Here is a 20,146-nt window from a genome sequence, read left to right as displayed (position 1 = left end):
AGAAACAGGTGTATGCATACCAATGAGTATTGAGTAGGCGAATGTGGAATCATACAATAAATAGCTTCTGTTGTAGTGCTGATGAAGGTTGCACCGCTGAAACAAGTGCGGAAAGAACAGTGTATTCATTTTTCATGAGCGGGGATTATTTGTTGCAGCTGTTGCAGGTTTTGGATTCTTTCGCACCTCGCTTTGTCAAATTCAACAACTCTCGCCAACTCGCCGCTTGTGCTGATGTTGCCTGATACTATCATATTCTGTTTACACACTAAGAGTGACAGTGACCACTCCAGAGAGGCAGGGCAAGAATACAACTGGAACGCAGCAGAGTGAAGGTCATGTTCAGATTGGCTGGGAGGAGAGATGACATTTTCATAGACATTTTTCCAAACAGCTTTTTATTTTCGACACATTCTGGTTAAAAATGTATGCCTTTTTTCAGACTGGGGATTTGAAGGATCACTTTTGTCGAGGAATAAGTGATTGCTCGACTTTCTGTTATTTAGCTTCAATATCCAGTGCTGTGTGAAACCAAGAGTTAAGTCAGTAGCGTACATACTGCATGAGCAGCACTTCCTCTCTCGCCTCAATGTTTGTGATACCAAGTTCTCCATAAAGACATCAGGCACAAGGCTTCAGCAATGACGAGAAGATGCTGATAGTGTACGGCTAAGATACAACTACTATGTGCCAAATATTTAGTTGATTAAAATTCCCATATCATGAATAAGGTGTACTAAACACAAGTTATTTTTATTTATTTTGGTTTAATGTAAGATAAAGCCCCCTTTCATATCTGTGCCAAGGGAGAAGGAAGGGACAGAGATAGCTGGAAGGAAAGTTGGAGAGTGTGTGGGAATACAGAGCGGGAAGGAATGACCACCTGCTGAAATGCATCTGTCCAATGTTCACGCCGCCAACAGACAGTTCTGTTTGCTCTAGCGCTTGGATTCATTGAGCAGCGGTATGCAGTGGGTGGCACAACCATCAGCTACAGTACAAACATGTCTTCTGCCAGAGTTGCCGTGGAACCAATCCGAATCCTGTCTCAGCCGGCAACCCGTGCCAAATTTCAAAGCATGCTTTAGCAATAAGCAAAAGGTCTGGAAGAAACAGAAACAGGTGTATGCATACCAATGAGTATGGAGTAGGCGAATGTGGAATCATACAATAAATAGCTTCTGTTGTAGTGCTGATGAAGGTTGCACCGCTGAAACAAGTGCGGAAAGAACAGTGTATTCATTTTTCATGAGCGGGGATTATTTGTTGCAGCTGTTGCAGGTTTTGGATTCTTTCGCACCTCGCTTTGTCAAATTCAACAACTCTCGCCAACTCGCCGCTTGTGCTGATGTTGCCTGATACTATCATATTCTGTTTACACACTAAGAGTGACAGTGACCACTCCAGAGAGGCAGGGCAAGAATACAACTGGAACGCAGCAGAGTGAAGGTCATGTTCAGATTGGCTGGGAGGAGAGATGACATTTTCATAGACATTTTTCCAAACAGCTTTTTATTTTCGACACATTCTGGTTAAAAATGTATGCCATTTTTCAGACTGGGGATTTGAAGGATCACTTTTGTCGAGGAATAAGTGATTGCTCGACTTTCTGTTATTTAGCTTCAATATCCAGTGCTGTGTGAAACCAAGAGTTAAGTCAGTAGCGTACATACTGCATGAGCCCTCCTTTAAAAAAAACAGAGTCTAACACAGCTCCTTCTATTCTCTCAGGTTTAGGATTTGACAAGAGCTCTGCTACTTGGGTTGCTCTGTCTCGCGTGGCCGGGCTATGCAACAGAGCGGATTTCAAAGCCGGACAGGAGAACTTCCCCATCCTGATGGTATGAACCTCCACCCTACACACACTCAGCAGCTTTCCAAACCTTTGCATCAATGATTCAGTCTCATGAATTATCTGCACTCTCTTAAGCAGGAGGTTATAACAGGTTTCATTTGATCTAAGGACATTTTAAGTAGACCATTTTGGGATTGGGATCAAATCATGCATGCACATTATTCATAAGACAGGATTTCCCATACACGGTAAGGGGAAGTTAACAACATCAGAAGAGTGTTAGGGAAGCTGCCACTCAAAAATAATCAGAGGGGGTCTTTGAATGTTTTAAATGACCCACACAATGACCATTTGTACATGAAATGACCTCCATGCTGCCTTGAACATTTGTGGACATTTTCTTGGCATGCCTCAAAGTCAAACAAAGATTGAAGTACTTTTTGCTGCGTTTAACATCAGCAAAAACGTATAAAGCCGTTTATATATGATATAAACTGATGAAATAGGTTTGTAATCAACATCATAATCTGAGACGTAACGTATTTGATACGTTTTTAGTAGAGGTACACTATTTCTGAAATATTTATAGCAATTGTTTTACAAACATTTATGCAAAAACCTCAGAGTACTGAGTTGCTCACAAGAACAAGCAAATAATACAGTAGGTATGCAATGCCTTATATTTTATATATGATAAGCATGACATACAATATGGCCCTCTTAAATATTGTGTCGCAAAGGTACAGTTAAGTATCACATGGATGTTCTTAAGTCAAGTTTAAGTACTTGAACTTTGAGTAAATGTACTTTGCCATGGGGCCGGACAATTTTCACACACAAGGCAGCCGCAGCGGAAAAAAAAAAAAAACCCATAAAAACGATTTGTCAATACCACTTGACACTGGTACATCACACACACACACACACACACACACACACACACACACACACACACACACACACACACACACACACACACACACACACACACACACACACACACACACACACACGGAGGCACACACATGGAGGCACACACACACAAACACACACAGACAGAATAATCCGGTGCACCCCTGGAAATAACTCCCCCACACTGACACACAAACACACACACCGCTGGGTGGGTAAGTCAATAATTTCCCAGAGTTCTTCCGACCGCTGCCCTCCAACCTGTGCTACATTGACCTGAAGAAATTCCCAGTGTGGCTCTCACACTCTCTGCAGCCTCTCTGCAGCCTCTCTGCAGCCTCTCCCCTCCAGGTGCCAGGCCTCCTCCCTGCATTAAGTAACAGCCATATCTCCTGACAGCACTCAAACACAGCAGTCAAGGCCCAGGCCACACTGCCACATCTGCACCGGGGAAAACACAAATGGAATTTCCATGATCTATTTATTCATTCATGGAAAGGCACAAACAAGGACAAATCTAGCTGAGCGCGTGTCCTTGTTTAGTGGCTGTTCATGAATGAGTAAACAGGAATAAAGAGAAATGTCTTGTCTCTGTCCGGCCCCTGTTGGTGTATTGGCTGTAAGGTCATTCAGCTCAGCATGGGTTTTAATAAATTGGCTGCAAGAGCGGGGGAAATTGCAGTGATCCTCGTGGAATTCTTATCAAAAGGGGTTTTCACATTATCAGAAGATATTTGTTCCTTAAATGATTCAAGCACCAGCCAAGCATGTTTGTCACACTTAATGAAGTCGCTAAAACTGAAAATAAACCCAGAAAAAACGAATATAGAGCGTCGTGCCTCCAAACAGCGGGAAAAATACTTCTGAGCCTAGTTTTTGTCTGAATTTGCAAATGTTGAAATGTCACCTCTGCTGCTAAAAAAAAATCCAATTGTCAGTATTTTCTTAGACACAGAAAAATGTGTTTTTAATACCTTTGAGCCAAAATATTTCCATCCTTAGCAGCCAATTTGCTGTGGATATTTACCAATGCTGTGTAAGGTGTTGCACAAATATGTATTCCAACATTGTTCTAAATTTGTTTGAATATATTTATATATATTCAGGGCCTGTTACATCCTCATACTTTTTAAAATGTCCCTAAGAAAGATAGCAAACTACTCTATTTCCTTCCTGAAAACATTGAGCTGCTTTAATCAAATTGTTCTTCATCCCATAAACTCAAAAGAAGAAAACCCGGATTTGCACTTTCATTACTTCTACATTAAACTGTTACATAACTTTAAAAACAACGTGGCCCAGCGTTGGTGGTGCAGACGATGCTCAGCTTCCTGCATCTTTGATGAGCACTATAATGGAAGAGGAAGAAGTCATCTCAGGTACGGATTTAATCAGTTCAAGTTCCCTTCCAATGCAGCGAGACAAACACTGGCAGGCAGGCTGACAACACTCATTTCTTCATATGAATATGTGAGTGAGTGTGCTAATGTGCGGCTGTGTGTGTTTCCCCAGAGGGAGACAGCGGGGGACGCTTCAGAGTCCGCTCTGTTCAAATGCATCGAGCTGTGCTGTGGGAGTGTTCGTGAGATGAGAGCCAGAAACACCAAAGTGGCCGAGATCCCGTTCAACTCCACCAACAAATACCAGGTACGGCATGGGACTGATGTTCACAAATTCACCGTCACTAACAGTTTAGCAAATACAAATATTTACTTTCATTATTTTTCTAGGGATGACAGAATATTATTTCAACTTTCAGATATGTATTTGCTCAAAAATACTTAATTTATTTCTTATAATTATTCTATATATGTTTTTTATAGAATTAATTTAGTAATTCAAGATTTAAATAAAATAAGAAAAATGTTCAATTCATTTCTCACAATTAATTCTTTATAATTTTGGTTACAAATCTTATTTTATTAAATATTCAAATGTATCTGTACATTTGCCTTTATTCATAAATACATTAAATGTATTTCTTATAATTATTTGTATTAATTTTTTTCAAATCTTAATGTTTTATTAAACTTATTTTTGTATTTATGCATTTGTATTTATTCATAAATACCTTCAATTTATTTCCAATTATTATTTCTACATTATTTCTAAACATTTTTTTTTACAAATCTTATTGTTTTTATTAAACTTAATTTTTCATTTTTTTTAATATACTGTATATATAATAGTGTCAGTGCTCTTTCATCTCACAATATAAGATGCATTTCCAAGTATTGGAAAGGATTTCTGAGTGAATCATGCATATTAATTTTTTAACCTTTTTATTCCATGTTCAGAGAGGCAGCCTGAACATGCATGCTCCTTTTCAGCGACACCCTGCTTCACATTCATACTGTTGCACACATTTAGGCTTGGAAGCTGCCCAACACGCCGCGAGCACAATACTGTGATCCACAGAGGAGCTGCTGTAATGTTTCCATGTGTATGACGGAGAAAATACACGGGGATTAGAAACTGGTTGTTTTTGGAGGCTCACAAGATGTTTCGTTGCTACCTTTCAACGAACAGAAAATCCCTCTGGTCTGGCCACAGCCTAAAGACCTTTGGGTTAGGTGAGAGGACCTAGTGGGTGATGCACTAAATCACTTTAAATGCTTTAAAATACTTTAAATTTCACACTTCAAGAATAAGAATCTTTATCTGATTCCCAATAGTTGTTAATTTCAGAACTAGCAACTGTCATCTGCTTCATTTCTCATGGCGTGAGACAAAAACACCACGTTTTTCCCGTTGGTTTCATCTCCCCTTAAAAAAGTAATTCTTAATTAAAAATTATAATGTTTTTAAAGCTCTGAGTGAGAAAGAAATATCCTTTATTTATCCCACAACAGGGACATTTGCATTGTTATGCAAAGAGACAGTGAAGACAAAAAGGCAAATACAATTAGTCGGATAACATATTTAATAAACAGCAAAAATAAATAAATCAATAAAGAATAGTAATAACAAATAATATTTAAGATAATGAATAAATAAGTGTCAGCATTATATCAGTACTGTTCATTGTAACAACAATAATACAATTAACAGTTTTTTTCCAGTTGGTTTTATAGTTATTGGCTATTTAACTGTACTCTAAAGAATAGGCACTCCTGAAGGGTCTGCTCTGATTGGTTAACTGGCCGGCTCTGTTGTGATTGGTCAACCCTCTGGAGGGAACACAGGGATTTTAGCCTTTGCAGACCATTTACATGCACAAACACATATACTGTATAACACACTTCAGGAAAGGGAAACCCCCAAGTAGCACAATAGGGCCCCTTTAAGTTCAGCTGCATGCGTTAGCACATCCTGTACGAGTCCACCACATTATCAGAAATCACAACTTAATACTGAACCATGAAAAAGTCATCACACAGAGCTTTAACAACTTGCTCAAGGGCAATGCAGCAATTAAGACAGGGGGAATATTTCTGCTCTCCTCTCTCGGATTCTGTCAGGAGACTTGCACGGGAATATGAATAACCCAACAGAGATGTTGAAGCAAACAAAGGACTTCCTGCATGCTTTCTGTGCACCTGTTCCCGACTTAAAACAGGAACATTTGTGTTGAGAGAAAAAGAAAAAGCAATTTTGCTCTGGTTTTCTGAGATTAGATATGCAGTGGCTAAGATACAAATTACCTGGGGGAGTGTGTGTGTGTGTGTGTGTGTGTGTGTGTGTGTGTGTGTGTGTGTGTGTGTGTGTGTGTGTGTGTGTGTGTGTGTGTGTGTGTGTGTGTGTGTGTGTGTGTGTGTGTGTGTGTGTGTGTGTGTGTGTGTGTGTGTGTGTGTGTGTGTGTGTGTGTGTGTGTGTGTGTGTGTGGGAAGGGGCGATGCAAGGTGTAGTACCACAGGAATACATTTGAGAGTTTGAATGAATGCTCCTTCAACATGGGGAATACCTAGGACTCACAATGTGCACTCAGTCTAGTCAGCTCCGATAAGACTTTTTTTTCTCAAACCACTCGAAAAAAGAAATGACTGGAGAAATGATTGCTGGTAGTACGACCATGAAATTCATTGTTGAGCGTTACAAAGAAGCATGTCTGTCCTTAGCCACGAGCAAGAAACAACCAGCGATAAACTGGATGGTGCAAATTGTTTCAAGATGAATACTGCAGTGTTATGTCCTCACCGGTCTGCCTATATTCTCCCCTTTCCCCCCAGCTCTCTGTCCATGAAGCAGAAGACAATCCCTCTGGTCATATTCTGGTCATGAAGGGAGCGCCAGAGAGAATCTTGGACAGGTTGGTCAATCAATAAGGGGATCGATTATACGTCTCCCAAGTGAGGCATCAAAAAATGTGTGCTCCTTTTTCATTCAATTTCATTTGATCCTCCTCTCCCAGGGATGTAGTGAAAAGGCTGGCGATATTTCACGTTTTTTGTATTATTTTTAACAACCCTATCAAAAGACTAAATTTGGGTTTGAGCCTAAAAACAAAATACATAATAATACATTTTTAATAATAAATGTAATTTATATAGCGCTTCTCATCAGTCGACATGTTCCATTATCACCATGAAATGTGTAGTGTAGATTTGAGTCCACATACTATCCTGCTGTGAAATGACTCGCTGAAGCACCATGTGTGTATTAATCCACTGGTGAAAATAGTCTCCATCAAATGTAATATTTACTCTTGGACAGCTGGGGAGATTGACATTGTCACAGCAAAGGGAACAGTGCGGACAAAAGGCAAAAACAAGATTAGTAGAGAAAAATATTCAGAACTACGGAAGAGGATTACGGCCACAAGTGGGTTTTTTTTTTTTTACTTGAATTCTGAGAAAAAGCCTGAATTCTAAGAAAAAGTGAGATTTTCGAGATTTAATTCAGAGTTCAAGAAAAAAAATGCTGACTTTTTCCTGAAAATCGCTGAAAAAAATATTCAGAATTGTGGGGGAAACTTCTGTGTAGCAATGCAGGAGAAGTCACCGACTCAAAAGGAGACACGAGGAGAGCTGGAGCTTTGATGTCAAACACTGATGGGTTTATTTAGGAGCTTCAGCCGGAGAATTCACACCACAAGTCAAAGAGTCAGAGGTTCTGACTTCACGGTCGATTTGCCACGTCAATTCTGAAGAACTCTACCCCAGACCCGTGTATTTAGCTAGTTCAGAGAGAATAATCAACATTGTGCATATCAAGATAGAAGCATAACACCTCTATCAGCTGACGCCAACAGCCAGGAACAGGGAGACAAAACACTGAGAGCACAGCAGCCAAGGTTGCAGGTGCGTGTGCTCAGTCAGGACAGTATGAACTGATAAACTGGGTCAAAGTTATGGGCTTTGGAAAATATTTCCCCAACAAGAATTATTACTTTAATCTCAGAAAAATACTTATTTTAATCTTCCAATTCACTTTTGGTCAAATATTGTTTTTCAAATGTTCTCTTCCCTACAGTAGAGCATGAGGTAGCAACAAGTGGCAGAAATAGTGCGTACAAATAAAAAAGTGTATATTGCACATAGCTATGTTATTTCTTCAACAGTAGTGTCATTTTTTATGAAAATGAAAACATTTCGAATAACACCATGACTATCATTAACATGTTTTTGGTATTGCACTCTAAAGGTATTGTGGGTTTAATCAGAGGTGAAAAATGTTGGGACCAAACGTGGTGCTATCACACTATCACACTTCAGTTTGGTCGTGATGTCACACTACACAGCCAAAAAACTCCTCATTGACTGAACTGTTGAGGTTTAGTTGTTTTACAGCAGTTATTTAATGCATTTCTATACACACAGAGAGTTCATTAATGTCAGGAGAAGCAGTAAAAGTGTTATTTCTAAATACTTTACAGGTGCAGCAGCATCATGATCCACGGCGAGGAGCAGCCACTGGATGAAGACTTGACGGATGCTTTCCAGAGTGCCTACATGGAGCTGGGAGGACTGGGAGAGAGAGTGCTGGGTATGTTTCCTGACACACGTTATTATTATCGGCCTGAGAATAGATTGTGACGAGAAGCACTTGGACTACACTTTGTTTTCTCCTTGGAAACTGGGAGTTAAGCTTCATGTAACTGCAAGAGTGCTTTTATTGCATCGGTGTATACAAAGAAGATTTGGGCTTTGCAGGCTTGAGCAGAATCGCAATAGACTGTAATTCAATTCAGGTCAAACGCCGCAGAAAACTCAAATAAATAATAATATTTACAGAATAAATGGCCAAAGTTCAAACAGAAGTAATTGGGAGAAACACATTAACAGTTTTGGTCCTGAATGAAATTGAGAAAAATAATGAATAGCTCCAGGCTTATCCTTATGTTTTTGTTATTGCAAATGAATGGCATTGTTGGTGGGAGTGGTACGGTGGCAGACAGATTCTAACACATTACAGTACAACAGCCCAAAATCTTTCCGTTAGGAGAAACACTCTGCAGTTTCAAATATGAAAAAACAAATGTGCCAAAACACATTCAAATTAAGAAACATCTTCGCCAACTTCACCACGAAACATGCGCAGCGTTTAAGCACTGCATAAATAAACACTGCAATTCAAAACTCTGCAAGAAGTTTCAAAACACGACGGGAGTGATGCACACAGCTGGGATCGGAGCACTTGTTGAAGTTCGGGGATTTTTTCAGAAAGTTCCGAACATTTCTTCTAATAGAAGTGTTTCTAGCACGTTTTCACTTGTTGGCAACCGTAAATTGGAGGTGCTGAATTTAATTCTGTGCCCAAATTTGTTATACTATTTTAGTCATACTGTCACACTTTGTCCCAAAAGCTCCTCAATGGAGTTAGACACAGTACTTTACTTTACTTGGTATAGTTTTGGCACTGCAGTCAGAATTGAAATACACAGACATGGGATTTCACTTTGGTACACAGCAATGTTTTCCAATGTGTTGTAATATTGTATGCATAATGAATTTGTAATGGACTGGTGATTCAATTCAGGTCACACTCTGCACACAATCTCTAATATTTCTACATGAAACATCATTGTAAAATGTCATTTTGATTAAAAAAAAAAAGAATTACCCAAAGTTCAACTTACAATATCTCTCAAGTGTTTGGCGTCCACACTCTGTAAATGTCATCCTTTTGACAACCAAGGAAGAAAAGTTACCTGGCACCTTTTAGGAAGTGCCATGGATAATAATTATGTGTTATACTCATTTCTTTTTAAAGCAGGTGTCACTTTATCAAACCGTGAAATGTGGAATAACGCCATTTCTGGAGTGAAACTCACGAAAGCATGTGAATTATTAATCCCCGGTTATGCCTTGGGTGATGATGGTGATGGCTCGGGTGTTTCTTGACAAAGAAAGGTTTCTCCACTTTCACACTGAGCATTGTATTGTGCTGGGCTCTGTGGGGATTCAAGGGATGCATATTTCAACAAGCTGCGGTTCATGAATTAATAAAAGTAACTGATTCCATTTGTATTTCAGACCTGCAACCTCCAAGTCTACATCTAAAATTAAAAAATGATTTGTATGCATACTTTAAGGTAAAGGATCACTGCAGCGGGGACGATGTCTTTTCTGAAGGTTTCTTTGTTTTAATAGCAACAGCAGAATAAATTACCGCATCCTCGTTGGATGTTTTGGACTTTAAACACCTCCACGGAGTCATAAAAAATGTGGCTTCTGTTTAAAGTGCAAGATGAATTGTCAGTTGATGTCAGAGCAACAAAACAACAGGCTTTTTCGTTTTTTTCATTAGCCGCAGTATGCTGTGCGATGTCAGTCAGTTATGAACGATCACCTCACTGATCCCTCTCCTCTTGCAGGCTTCTGCCACTTGAATCTGTCTTCATCCCAGTTCCCTCGAGGGTTCACCTTCGACAGCGAAGAAACCAACTTCCCCACCGAGAAGCTCTGCTTCCTGGGTCTCATCTCCATGATTGATCCGCCGCGTGCCGCTGTGCCCGACGCAGTGGGTAAATGCCGCTCTGCCGGTATCAAGGTAATTGGTTCCACAGACTCAACCTTCATTGTAGTTCCTGAAAAGCCGTTTTCGTGGGGTTCCAATTATCGGTCTTTTTAGAGCAGGGATTTGCACGTCAAATGTATTTTCAAGTAAAAAAAATGCAGTTCCAATGACAGCCGATCACTCCGAGGGGTCCTGGCTGATTATAATCGTTGGGAACATGGTGTTCTGTTGCTCAGAGAAAGCTGCTGATAACATCATAAGCCAAAGACACAGGAGCAAAGTGTGTTGTTGGTTCTTATCTCTCCCGTGATTGTGTTTGTGGAAGATGTTAATGAAGTTACAACATCATTAGAACAGAAAAACATTTCATTTGTATTAGAAAAAGAAAAAGCAACCGGCCACGATGGATGAACTCACCATATTCAATGATAGAAAAAAGGTTAATTTTAGTAAAATGCAGATTCAGTACATCTATTACAAATTTGCATTATATGCTAAACGACTGACAATAAGCGCAGAGCAGATGTTTTGTCAAAAAGGTAATAAGCCGAGCTGCGGCAAGGTCACACAACTTCAGCAGAGATAACAAAGGATAATGAGTGGAGTGAATCATTTTGGTGCTGCTACAAATACAGAAAAGGGATTTTACACATTTATTTTCAGGTACAGAAGTTATCCGGCTTCTTTTGATAATGAGCTTTTGAAAGACACACTGTAATTGGCTTAAGAAACGCACTGGAGGCCTCAAGGGAGTGAAGATGTAACTTAAGGGAAGAAAATGGTTAATTGGTTTGTAACGAAAACTGATGAATTCACTGATAAAATGTTAAGATCTCAAAGTTTTCTGAGAGTTTTAGATAGACTGAGGCACTACAGTATCATCTCTAATTGAATGTTCCAGATTTGACTGCATTCAAAACATCTGTATTTTAATATATAAGTAGTTTTAATATTAAGCAGACACAGGATACAGGAAACAATGATATTTATACTCTTATTTGTACAAAAGAAATGGTATTTTACGCATGGTGATTCAATGTTACTCCATGTGATATACAGTAGTGTGTACATGCTTCATATAACTTCCAAATAATGTCAGACAGTGCTATGGGTGTACTGTGTGATGGAGCTGAAATAAGACACACACATACACACATCTGAACAAATGTGGTGTATTTGCTCGTAGCTGCGCCCATGGGGAAACTACAGCACATGTTCGCGTTGCTTTAATAACTTTTTATTGGATGTAGTGCTGACGTTTTCGTGAAATGCAGTGTTCAGTCCACGGCGTCTGTCTATAGGCTTTAGTTCATTATATAGCGCTCTATTTTTATTGCACCTTCATTCAGTCTGTCAGTGTACTGCGGTAGATTGTGAAGGGTTGGAGATTTGAAGAATTGACTCAATATGATCTTTATTTTTCTTCACCCTTCATATACGAGATATTCAAAAATGATTTATTCCCTGTGGTTTGAATGCATGCAGTTATGCCATAAACCTCAAATAGCAACTTTATTGGAACCACTGATATGTTGAATTAAATACTTGATACAGTATGTTCTAATGTCTTATGTATGGAACAGGATTAGGGCCATATTTTCACATCCGACTAAAAGTGAATTTTCCATTTAGTTCTGAAATTAAAGTCAGAAGTCTGTGGAAAAAAGTCAGAACTCTTAAAAAAGAAGATTTTTTTACTCATAATTCTGAATTTAACCTCAAATTCTGACCTTTCCTTTCTTTTAGAATTAGACTAGATTAGAATGACATATTGACATTGCACATGAATTCAAAGTCAAATAAAGTAGGAAATCAGTTTACATACACATATCAATAGTGAATTCAGCTTTTTCTCTCATAACTCTGAATTTAATCCAAGAATTCACTCGTTTTTTGGGGATATAAAAAAGTCCTCTTCCGTACTTGTGTAATACAGTGAGAAGAGAGGTCTTTAGTCCATCCTGCTTCTCTCATTTCTGTTGTATTTGAATGATTACCAAAGCGTTGACTGTATGTGTCAGAAAAGCTTCTTCAAGACAAGAAGCAGCTCGCACAATCAATTAACACGGACGCTATGCATCTGGGAATGGAAAGGAAGACCAGTCATTTAAGTTCAGTCATGCCTATAGCCATACTTTGCTGTTTTGGTCCCTCATTTGTGTTTTCTCCCCATCGCACTTTTTAAAAACCTTTAGGAACAATCCATCCAAGATTTTAGTTTGCGTATACTGTCAGATTTGAACCTTTAACCCCTAATAGCGCCATTCTTCCCCAGTGTAACTACACAACACATTTGGATGACTTATAGACCCCTTAAACCCCTTAAGGCCCACTCTGCACTGTAACTCATGTATGCTGTGACACATAAGGTACAGGAGAGATACACAGGGCTTTAACTTGATAATGCTCCGTGATTTACGGGATCTTCTGTGCTCCATCAGGTGATCATGGTGACTGGGGACCACCCAATCACGGCCAAGGCCATCGCCAAAGGTGTGGGCATCATCTCCGAGTGCAATGAGACGGTCGAGGACATCGCTGCAAGGCTGAATATCCCTCTGAGCCAAGTTGACCCCAGGTGTGTGTGTGTCTGTGTGTGTGTGTGCCAGAGGAGGTTTAGGCTCTGTGCTCAAGCGCCTAAGAGTTTGAGTTTCTGGTCAGTGATGTAAGGATATATGAGCGCTAAAAGGAAGATTTTGATTTTTTTTTTAATATATATATATGAAAGTTTAATGAGGAGATTATTACCACTCTCATATTTGTTAGATGAATATAAAACTGGAGCAAGCAGCCTTTTAGCTTAGTTTAGCTTGGACTATAATCAGCCAGCCTACAACATGTGCCTGCTAATACTAAATATGAAAAGTCACTTCTTAAACTTGGCAATAAAGGAGAAGAAGTAACCTAAGGAGAGAGGAAGGGATGTATTTTCAGTAAGTACAGACATGCAGAAGATGCCATGCTTACAGAGAAGTAAGAATATTAAAGTCACAATATATGAGAAATCGGAATGACGAGATTAAACAGTTAGGTATAACAACAGGATTGGGTTTTGCTAAGAAATAGGAAAATAACACCCCGTTAAACGACAAGTTATCCTTTGAATATTTATTTTCATTTTTAATAATATATAATTTTGTAGTGCCATTGTTTGTCAGACACGAAAAAACACTCAATGTTTCTTGTGGGTGTGAGAGAATGAAACTTGAGGAAAGTGCTAGAGAATGTCAATGCATAAATGCCCCCTGTTATTACTGACGTGTGTGTGTGTGTGTGTGTGTGTGTGTGTGTGTGTGTGTGTGTGTGTGTGTGTGTGTGTGTGTGTGTGTGTGTGTGTGTGTGTGTGTGTGTGTGTGTGTGTGTGTGTGTGTGTGTGTGTGTGTGTGTGTGTGTGTGTGTGTGTGTGTGTGTGTGTGTGTGTGTGTGTGTGTGTGTGTGTGTGTGTGTGTGTGTGTGTGTGTGTGTGTGTGTGTGTGTGTTTCCCAGGGATGCCAAGGCTTGTGTGGTGCACGGCTCGGACCTGAAGGAAATGAGCCCCGAGTACCTGGACGACTTGTTGAGGAACCACACCGAGATAGTGTTCGCTCGCACCTCCCCTCAGCAGAAACTAATCATAGTGGAGGGCTGCCAGAGACAGGTCAATGGACAACAGTGTGTGTGTGTGTGTGTGTGTGTGTGTGTGGAACAAACTGCTGAATAGAAGTATGTGTGTTTATATGGTTGAATGTAAGCATGTGTGTGTTTGCGATAAAGTGTGGATGAATGCTTGAATGTGTCTGTGAGTGTGGAGGTGTGGAGGTATGGTTGAATACAGGTGTGTGTGTGTGTGTGTGTGTGTGTGTGTGTGTGTTTGTGTCTCTGCCATTTAAGGCTGAATACTGTTTTGCTGTTTGTGTCACTCTTTGTGTGTGTGTGTGTGTGTGTGTGTGTGTGTGTGTGTGTGTGTGTGTGTGTGTGTGTGTGTGCTGTGGAGGTCTTTTTGGGGGGAATATGGTGGAGTGTGTATCTCTGTATAAGTATATGATTTGTGTTAACTCGTAAAAATAATGCATGAGCTGAGCTTTTAGTCGTGTATATGCACTTGCACACATCTTCCTATATTGAGGTCATGCTACAATTCACCATAACTCACTCTCTCACACTCCTTGTGTGTGAATGATCGCAAGTCAATTCCATTTTTCATTTAATCTCCCTAGAGCTGCTTTGAAAAGACATTATTAAGACAAAAAGGGGAGGGAGGGAGAGAGGGAAATGTGGAGAGTAAAGCTTAAATCACTGTTCTTATCTCCCTGTTCCTAACACTTTTTGTTCTCGGGTCCTTGTGGGTGCAGGGGGCGATCGTGGCTGTGACGGGCGACGGCGTCAACGACTCCCCGGCCCTGAAGAAAGCCGACATCGGCGTTGCCATGGGAATCGCAGGCTCTGATGTGTCCAAGCAGGCGGCTGACATGATCCTGTTGGACGACAACTTCGCCTCCATCGTCACCGGGGTGGAGGAGGGTGAGTGTGGGGGGGGATCAAGGAGGCGCAGGGAGAATAGAATAAGGGAAAGTGAGTCAGAGAAAAAAGGGGATTTAAGAAGTTTTAAATTAAACCAATCCTGCCTGCAAGCTCCTTTGTCATGTAGCAGCAGAGACTGGAGATTACTGCATTGTTGTAAAGTCACCTGAACATTGAAAATATGATATTGCTTTCTTTGTGGTAGATTTTTTTATAGCTGTAGACTAAAAGGGGCCCTATTATAGTCATTATCAGGTTCATATTAGTGTCTCTCCTGGGACATGTCTCCAGGCTTTAATGTTCAAAAAGCTTTCTCATACTGCCTGTGCTGCAGCTCCTCTTTTCACCCTCTGTCTGAAACCAGAGCCCAGTCTGCTCTGATTGGTTAGCTGGGCAGCTCTGTTGTGATTGGTCAACCTCTCAGAGGTGTCATCACGTACAATGTGTTGGAGCACTAGCCAATAGAAGCGGGAGTGTAACCTAGTGATGTCAATATGTTACAGAAGTAAACACAAGGATTTTAGCCTTTGCAGACCATTTACATGCACTCAAACCTATAGAACACAGCAGGAAGTAAAGGGGGAAACTCTGAAAACTCCAAAAAGCACAATAGGTCGTTTTTAAGATTTGTGATTTGCAGTCAGAAATGAAGCATCAATTGGGACATCTCCTCATCACTTCTGGAAATACTTGAGACATATTATGGCTTAAGACTTTAAATACGTTTTTAGTTCTGGTACAATAAAAAAGACTTAAGACATATACAACTGCATACTTTTTGTCTGTATATTGTACAAAAACACTGTAATGTCTTAGAAAGGAAAAACGTCCCAGCGTCATTGATATCATGGTCAGCCCTCAGAGACCTGTCAGACCCGAAACTTGACCTGCATTTAGCTTATTAAGACTTTTGAAATGACATGGCTTCAAGGACTTGACTTACTTTGACACATTTTAGATTTGACTTGAGGCTTGCCACAAGATTATGTATTTAATTAAAGTGGGTTTTCTAATATAGGCTGAGAAAAAGCATTAGTGTGATGTGAATAAGCTGACGAAGCAGTAAAAGTCATTTTTTATTTCAGTTAGTCTGGATAATTCACTCGAAAGTGATGAAGCAGCAGAAAAAACACACTATTAAAACTATACCGTGGTAGTATGTAACAAATATCCCTATGCCTATACATTTTCTTTCATGTCTTTCTCATCGCTGCAGGTCGTCTCATCTTTGACAACCTGAAGAAGTCCATTGCATACACGCTGACCAGCAACATCCCAGAGATCTCACCCTTCCTCCTCTTCATCTGTCTGAGTGTTCCTCTTCCTCTGGGGACCGTCACCATCCTCTGCATTGACCTGGGCACTGACATGGTGAGCGGGGGGGGGGAACTCAGTCCCTCAAACCCCTTATAGACATGTTAACCATAGTTTTCCTTCCACATCTCCATCAATACTTATGACCAGGTTTCTGAAAAAAACACCTAACATTCATTCGTTTTTCAAACATTAACATGTCGAAACAGAATTGTATATTTACAAATCTACAAAAGAAAAAGATATTGCAGCAAATTGCAAATAAAACTACAATTGCAGTTTGGACAACCAGTGCCTTTATTGCAGTGACAGAATTTAAACGGGGAGAGAGAGGAGATAACATGCGGCAAATAAGGGTAAAACATGGTCTTTCCGCTTGAGGACCAAACCCAATTGAGCTATACGGTGGCCCCTTATTCGTCCATTTGTTATAACAGTCCCTCTCACTAAGTCAGTTAGTAATCCTTGTCGCTTGTTTGATTCCTGAATATTAACAATTTGTCCCGTTTTCTTCATACTGTGATTCTTCCAGTGTCAGTCGATGTGTGAGTTGCCTGTGTTGGGTTTTTAGTGTCTGATGTATGAAACACATCCTAGATGTGTTAGACATGTTGAACACATCTCTCTTTTTCTGCCCTCTAGATGCTGGTTTCAATGGCTTTTTTATAGCTTTTCAAGCAAACGCCATCCTTTCTCTACAAATTCAGTTTACACAGGAGGTTATGACAACATATTTGTTTTTAGAATATCTTTCTTATTGTTTTTTATTTAAAGTGGACCTATCATGCTATATTTGAATAATATAGTGTAGGACCATACCTATATAAGGCATATTTATACTTTTTTTTTTCAAAATACCAAACAGATCATGCATTTTAGCCATGCCTCATTTTGCTCAATTTGACATGTTTTAGCTCTGTTTTAGCAAGGGCTGATTCAGTGAGAACAGCACCATCTACAGGCCTGGCATATGTACTACAGCGTCTCCAGCGCTTTCGAACGGCAATGGCCGTGGCTGTCTCCTCCTGATTGGTGGAGTTGGCCCAATAGCCGTAGCGCCACCGTCCTGAAGTGAGGACAGTGTTCAAATCTGGATCAGTTTTTATCAGATCCGTTGCAGCCCCTTTTTTAGAGATTTGGGTATGGAGGAAAATAGAGAGGGTTGTGATTTCTGACACTTGGTGAGTTCCCTGGAACACCGGGGACACATATTCATGTATAAAAGACGTGCATTTTGCATGATAGGTCCCCTTTAAAATCACTGAATGCTCAAGCTAATTGTTTGCTAATGTTGGTGATTCTTCTCAACGACGATTAATGTTAGCATGTTGCATAGCCATAACTAAGCTAAAGGTGACAGTAGCAAACTTGTGTTCAATATGGGTGCCTGGAGGTAAAAAAGAACAAAACATTTGGTTTAATTTGTTCTTTCTGTTGGTGGAAGAAATTCGCTTTTGGCTTTCTGCCGCTGCCCATTTGTTTGAACAGAACAAAGGGCGGGTGCCGCTCACATACACATTTACATTTCACTGCTCTGCCATTTCCAGATGCCAGTCTCTCCATTGTACTTCCAGCAGCAACAAAAAGAGTTGCTGGCACGCCGCTTGCCTGAGGGGCGTAATCCATCATTGCAAAAGAAAGGAAGCACAGGATGAATATATTCAAAAGGACTTGTTCACTTGTGTTCATTACTGTAACTTTAATTTTTCCTGCTCTCAGCCACCACACAGTATGCGGCTGAAACTGCTTCTATACATCTCAATGAGCCGGAAGCAAGAAAACGTATAAGTTATGAGGAACATAAACTATAATAGCCTCGTATTCAGCTGCCAAGAATCATTTGAAGTCTCTGAGAGTTTCAGATAAAGAGGAGAAGCTTGCTAACATTGTTCTACTTTTTGTATTCAGGTGACTTTAAAGATTCACTTCTTTGGTTTTCGTTCAGCAGGACAGATTTGTTCGTGTTCACAAATATTTACTTGCGATCACAGGGATGGCGCATTCTTTATCGGCTAGATCTCTCTTCAAATATTTGTGATGATTGAAGTTTAAAAAGAATCGTATTCCTGTAACTGTTTTGCATATAAAAACCCTTCCCTTCAAAGCAACATGTCTGCATGATGTTGGAGTGAACAGCTGGATGTCTGCTTTGAAGAGTACAGTAGCAACCTAAAAAGAAAAGATTCAATAAAGTACCAGAGAAGTGTTTATAGTACAGTACACAAGTAAAATTACAGATTTCCCATGTCTGCCGCTGAGGTTGTTAACAGCTTGTTAACAGCTTAGTTCAACTCCAGGCAACAGGCTTCAGGGCTCTGCTGAGATTTAGCAGTGACAAGAAGCACTTGGAGTCTGCTATGACTATTTTTAGCAAGCGCTGCCATGTGGGAAAAGGATGTCTGCAAAAGATGTTTATCAAAAGCAGAATGTGGCACACTTAAGAATGCTTCCGTTTTGGATATTGCCAATAAACAGGCATTTACACAAACTTTCAAAGGTGTACACAAATCAATGCCAACATGGTGGCATCCTGTCATAGTTTCCCTCCACAGCTGTGGGTCAGGGCAGGGTAACACCAAAACCAACTGGATTTGTCGACCGCCGAGCATGTGTTTGGTTCCACACAGTGCTGTGTCCCCCTCTCAAATCCAGAGATATCCTGCCTTAAGTCCCACATATTGCTCTGGTGCTTACAGTACCTGGTCAAACCAGCCAATATGAGATCTTTATTACAGGGACCTTTCTCCCCTCCTGTTTTATGAGCGCCTTGAAATTCACAGCCAGCCTCTCTCCTCTCTCCGCCCCTCTCTCCGTCACTGTCACTGCTAATTCTTTCCCTCTCCTTGCCCTTTTTTCTATCTTTTCTCTCCAGTGATTGAATGCTGAATTATATGAATGGTGATATGTTGAGCGTAGCCCACGTCTGCAGCTGTCATCATGCCTTTGTACCGTTGCCACTAAGACAAATTCCTGAACATTTATTGTACAAAGTGCACACAATGAACTGTGCTGTCGTCCCATTCTCCTCAGGTTCCAGCCATCTCATTGGCCTATGAGACAGCTGAGAGTGACATCATGAAACGCCAACCGAGGAACCCCAAGACGGACAAGCTGGTCAATGAACGCCTCATCAGCATGGCGTACGGACAGATAGGTTTGTGGCTCATAAGCTCCCTGCACCACAGCTCTTAAACCTGAGTCACTGTGACAGGCCTCCCGCAGTAAAGTTATGTTCATAATAAACTTAGCAGGTCTGAAAAACATAAAACATTGACATTTATCTTGGATTTTCTTACTGCCTTTGTAAATGTTTAGGCATGCACATTTAAGGGAAATGGATCCCGAGGTGAGCAGAGAGTCTCAGAATCTTCTTCTAATTGTCGTGACATTTACAGCAAATTGAGAGATGAGTGTGCAACTGTTTCCTACTTAATCATGGTCATGTTTCACTGGTTGGAGCGTCAGCTTTTTATCTCTGGATTTATATGGTTTTGGGAATTGTGTAACTCAAAGGCTGGCCCAACTTTATAGGCTTTTAAATAGGTCAAAATATGACGGGGCTTTGTCGGATGACAAGATGAAGAACGCTTTCCAAACAGCCGGATACTCACATTAATGCTCAATAATTCAAGACAAAACTTTTGCAGGTCACATAAAATCACATTTACAAGCCGCAGTTTTGACTTTACAGCTTGAAGTCCTGAAGCATGGACAATAAAACATTGA

At 40.3% G+C, this 20,146-nt stretch overlaps 1 protein-coding gene across 1 annotated transcript in view; it reads left to right on the top strand.

The window, feature by feature from the left end:
• Nucleotides 1–20,146, top strand: part of atp1a2a (ATPase Na+/K+ transporting subunit alpha 2a) — a 44,336-nt gene that overhangs the window by 19,488 nt on the left and 4,702 nt on the right. Inside the window, exons 10-19 of the mRNA XM_034152844.1 lie at nucleotides 1,732–1,841; nucleotides 4,220–4,354; nucleotides 6,877–6,956; nucleotides 8,523–8,632; nucleotides 10,464–10,639; nucleotides 13,048–13,184; nucleotides 14,093–14,243; nucleotides 14,938–15,106; nucleotides 16,323–16,477; nucleotides 19,451–19,574. Coding sequence (XP_034008735.1) covers nucleotides 1,732–1,841; nucleotides 4,220–4,354; nucleotides 6,877–6,956; nucleotides 8,523–8,632; nucleotides 10,464–10,639; nucleotides 13,048–13,184; nucleotides 14,093–14,243; nucleotides 14,938–15,106; nucleotides 16,323–16,477; nucleotides 19,451–19,574 — 1,347 coding nt within the window. The remainder of the gene's footprint in view (nucleotides 1–1,731; nucleotides 1,842–4,219; nucleotides 4,355–6,876; nucleotides 6,957–8,522; nucleotides 8,633–10,463; nucleotides 10,640–13,047; nucleotides 13,185–14,092; nucleotides 14,244–14,937; nucleotides 15,107–16,322; nucleotides 16,478–19,450; nucleotides 19,575–20,146) is intronic.

This window comes from Trematomus bernacchii, unplaced genomic scaffold (genome assembly GCF_902827165.1).
Source record: "Trematomus bernacchii unplaced genomic scaffold, fTreBer1.1, whole genome shotgun sequence".
Classification (NCBI taxonomy): Eukaryota; Metazoa; Chordata; class Actinopteri; order Perciformes; family Nototheniidae; genus Trematomus; species Trematomus bernacchii.
This window is presented reverse-complemented; position numbering and strand designations above follow the sequence as displayed.